At 49.8% G+C, this 3,669-nt stretch overlaps 1 protein-coding gene across 1 annotated transcript in view; it reads right to left on the reverse strand.

Annotated features, from left to right (window-relative positions):
- The window catches only part of LOC122548040 (disks large homolog 4-like), a gene marked incomplete at its 3' end in the record, with an annotated part of 11,560 nt that overhangs the window by 4,250 nt on the left and 3,641 nt on the right, over window positions 1-3,669 (reverse strand). The window contains exons 2-3 of the mRNA XM_043686602.1: window positions 2,950-3,119; window positions 640-776 (exon numbers count right to left, since the gene is read on the reverse strand). Of these exons, the coding sequence (XP_043542537.1) occupies window positions 640-776; window positions 2,950-3,119 (307 nt within the window). The remainder of the gene's footprint in view (window positions 1-639; window positions 777-2,949; window positions 3,120-3,669) is intronic.

Here is a 3,669-nt window from a genome sequence, read left to right on the forward strand (position 1 = left end):
GATGCTGCCTGACCTGCTGCGCTTTTCCAGCAACACATTTTCAGCTCTGATCTCCAGCATCTGCAGTCCTCACTTTCTCCTAGGGGGTGTAGGGACTGGAGGGGGTTACAGAGATTGGGAGGGGGTGCAGAGGTTGGAGGGGGTTACAGAAAGGGAGGGGTGTTGGGGCTGGAGGGTGTGAATGGAGGGTTTTGTAAACATTGAAAGTTGCTGCTGGAGCAGAAGTTAGTGTCCCTCATCGGAACGTGAGGGATTGGGGGAGTGGGTTTCCCTGGGAGTTCGGAAATGGGACAGCAGTGTTCTTAGTGACTGTGGGAATACAGAGGATGGAATGGGGAGTGGTCCGAGGGCAGTGGGCTGGAACAGTGCTGTCTGGATTGAGCAGAGGTTACTGTGAATGGATTCTGTGCCAATGAGAGACCGGTGTGAAACTGGAGGGCTGTGACCTGAAACAGAGCGCAGTGGGTATCCTGTCCCTGAGCCACCCATCAGGGAGGAAGCAGTTTCAGGGGAACGCTCGCACTGACTGGAGGGAATGTTCCCTCAGTAGTGAGTGTGCACACGGTTGGGGTGGTGAGGAGGGGGAGAGGTTGGTACGGGTCTGGAGCTCTGCGATAGGCAGTTCAGGGATGGACTCACAGCCAGGATCTTGTCTCCGATCTGTAGACGGCCGTCCTTATGAGCTGCTCCCCCATCGATGATCTTTGTGACGTAGATGCTGTTATCTCCGGGAATGTGCTGATTTCCAATCCCACCAGCTATGCTAAATCCAAGGCCTGGCAGGACACAAAACATTCAGCATGCACAGCAGTGAGTAACGGGATCACTGGAAACTTCCGGAAGGACATGCACACCCGGAGGTGGGGCACACTCAGCGCCAACGAGACCCGAACCCCATGGATTAAACCGCCCAAAATCTCCAGAGCAGCGGAGAAATAGCATGTAACGTTTATGACAGGCTAACAGTGATGGAACAGCCTGGGATCGCCTTCCCTTCAGAGGCTGAGTCAGGGCTCAGAGTGTCGCGGTAGGGGATGCTGAGTCTCAAGACCCTAACGAGGGTGGTCAAAGATAGGACGAGGTGAGTTGCCCAACAACTCTGAACCGAGACACAGGGATCTGAGCTCAATGCTTCACCCAAACCCCCCGGGGAGATGCTGCAATCCGAGCCAAGAACCCGGTATTCGGACCTGGGGCCTTTGCTGGGTTATTGAGAACAGCCCAGCCAGCACACCGTTGTTCTGGCTCACAGATACAGAAGATGAGGACGGTTTCATTGCTTGTTGGGAGATTCCACAAAATCAACAATTGCTGCAACAAAGCCAGCCAGAGAGGAAGCAGGAAACTATTTCGGGACAATGTTAGCAGCTCTATGTTTGGGATGCTCTCACTGTTGAAACTGTGAAGCCATGCTGGAGTGGTTGGTCAGAGAAGCTGATTCTGTTCCACAGTAACCACCCTCTCTGCTGTACCACACACACTCCAGGAAAGGGACAAACACCACAAGATGTGCATTCTAGGAAGGAGACCCAGCCTCACACAGCTTCAATGAGCTATCAAGGACTTCCACAGCCTCCCAAGAGACTAAACAGCACTCACATTTAACTTCTCCGAACAGAACAGCACTGCCTCAGCACTGACCCTCCGACAGTGCCCATTCCCTCAGCACTGACCCTCCGACTGTGCAGCATTCCCTCAGCACTGTCCCTCCGACAGTGCTCACTCCCTCAGCACTGACCCTCCGACAGTGCCCACTCCCTCAGCACTGACCCTCTGACAGTGCCCACTCCCTCAGCACTGACCCTCTGACAGTACCTTATCAAATGGATTCTGCAAATCTGAGTTGCTGCCGTTTCCCCGCTCTGTTTGGTACTGGCTTCGTTCTGAATGAACTCTGTATGACGTTATTTAAACATGTTTATGCAAAACCACGTTGACTCTGAGTGGGCATTCAGGTTCTTTTAAGTGTCCTGCCGTAACCTCCATCATAACAGATTCTGGGGCTATAACAATGCTTGATGTTACACTAACCAGCGTCCGGTTTCCTATCCAACTCTTCTTTCCTTAGTTATGATCGCTATTTCACAACCTGAAGGCAGCTTTTCATAAACTTGGGAATTGTAAAAACAAAAGCAGGGAGTCACTTCCTTTCCGAGCCCTTCACTGGTCATTGTTGTTGTCTCACACTTCTCTGTATCTCATCACTACCACCTGATGAAGGAGCGTCGCTCCGAAAGCTAGTGCTTCCAATTAAACCTGTTGGATAATAACCTGGTGTTGTGTGATTTTTAACTCTGTATCTCATGATTCACCACAAACACTGCAACGTGATTTATATTCTCTAAACTCATGAAAGACACAAAATATCTTGTTCATTTCACCATTATTCATCGTTGCATTCCCAGACACACCTTCTAAATGATCATCAGCCTCTTTACTTATTCTTTAACATCTGTGGAAACTCTCGCTATCTGTTTGTATATTTCGAGCGTAATTTCATTATTCCTTGCTGCTTGTTTCGTATATCTGACCAATATTCTGAGCTGCTGCTGCTCTTTGTAGAATGAAGCTTTTTCTTTCAATCTGATCCTCCCCTCAGGTGCTAGTTAAATACAATGTTTGCTTCTTAAATGCCGGTCACTGCGTCCAACCTTTGACTAAGTTTTCCAGGTGTTATTACCAACTTCACACCTTCATAATTCCTGTTAGTGACATTTAAAACACTGATGTGAGCCGCACTCCTGTCTCCTTCAAGCTGAGAGTGAACTCCACCACAAGTCTGACTCGGAGGGGGGGGAGAACGGTACGGTCTCAGTGCAGACTGTAGTAGCAGGAAGGATGGGGCGGGGGTGGGGATGGGACAGTTTGGCAGGTATAGACTCAGCAGAATACACTCGAGAACTTGTCCATGGTTTCGGCACGGAGTTATTCTCAGTAGAGGGCAGTTACCTTTCGGTCCTTTGATCAGTTTAATCTCCATCAGTTTTTCTGCAGTTGGTTTCCTCCTCATCACATACAGTCGGACGATGGAGCCGGCTTCCTTCAGAGCCTCGACAGCGGTACTGTGTGTCACCTCCCTCACATCCACATCGTTCACAAACAAAATGCTGTCATTTACCCTGCCACATGGGGAGAAAGTATGTTCCAGTCAGTTCACAGAATCAGCCACTCCAAATTAAACAGTTCCACCCTCTGTGTCTGTGAGTGTGTGTGTGTGTGTTTGAGAGAGAGTGTGTGTGTGAGAGAGTGTGAGTGAGTATGTGTGTGTGTGTGTGAGAGAGAGTGTGTGTGTGTGAGAGTGAGTGTGTGTGTGAGAGAGAGTGTGTGTGAGAGAGAGTGTGTGTGAGAGAGAGTGTGTGTGAGAGAGAGTGTGTGTGAGAGAGAGTGTGTGTGAGAGAGAGTGTGTGTGAGAGAGAGTGTGTGTGAGAGAGAGTGTGTGTGAGAGAGAGTGTGTGTGAGAGAGAGTGTGTGTGAGAGAGAGTGTGTGTGAGAGAGAGTGTGTGTGAGAGAGAGTGTGTGTGAGAGAGAGTGTGTGTGAGAGAGAGTGTGTGTGAGAGAGAGTGTGTGTGAGAGAGAGTGTGTGTGAGAGAGAGTGTGTGTGAGAGAGAGTGTGTGTGAGAGAGAGTGTGTGTGAGAGAGAGTGTGTGTGAGAGAGAGTGTGTGTGTGTG

The sequence above is a fragment of the Chiloscyllium plagiosum genome, unplaced genomic scaffold (genome assembly GCF_004010195.1).
Source record: "Chiloscyllium plagiosum isolate BGI_BamShark_2017 unplaced genomic scaffold, ASM401019v2 scaf_13446, whole genome shotgun sequence".
In the NCBI taxonomy this organism is placed as follows: domain Eukaryota; kingdom Metazoa; phylum Chordata; class Chondrichthyes; order Orectolobiformes; family Hemiscylliidae; genus Chiloscyllium; species Chiloscyllium plagiosum.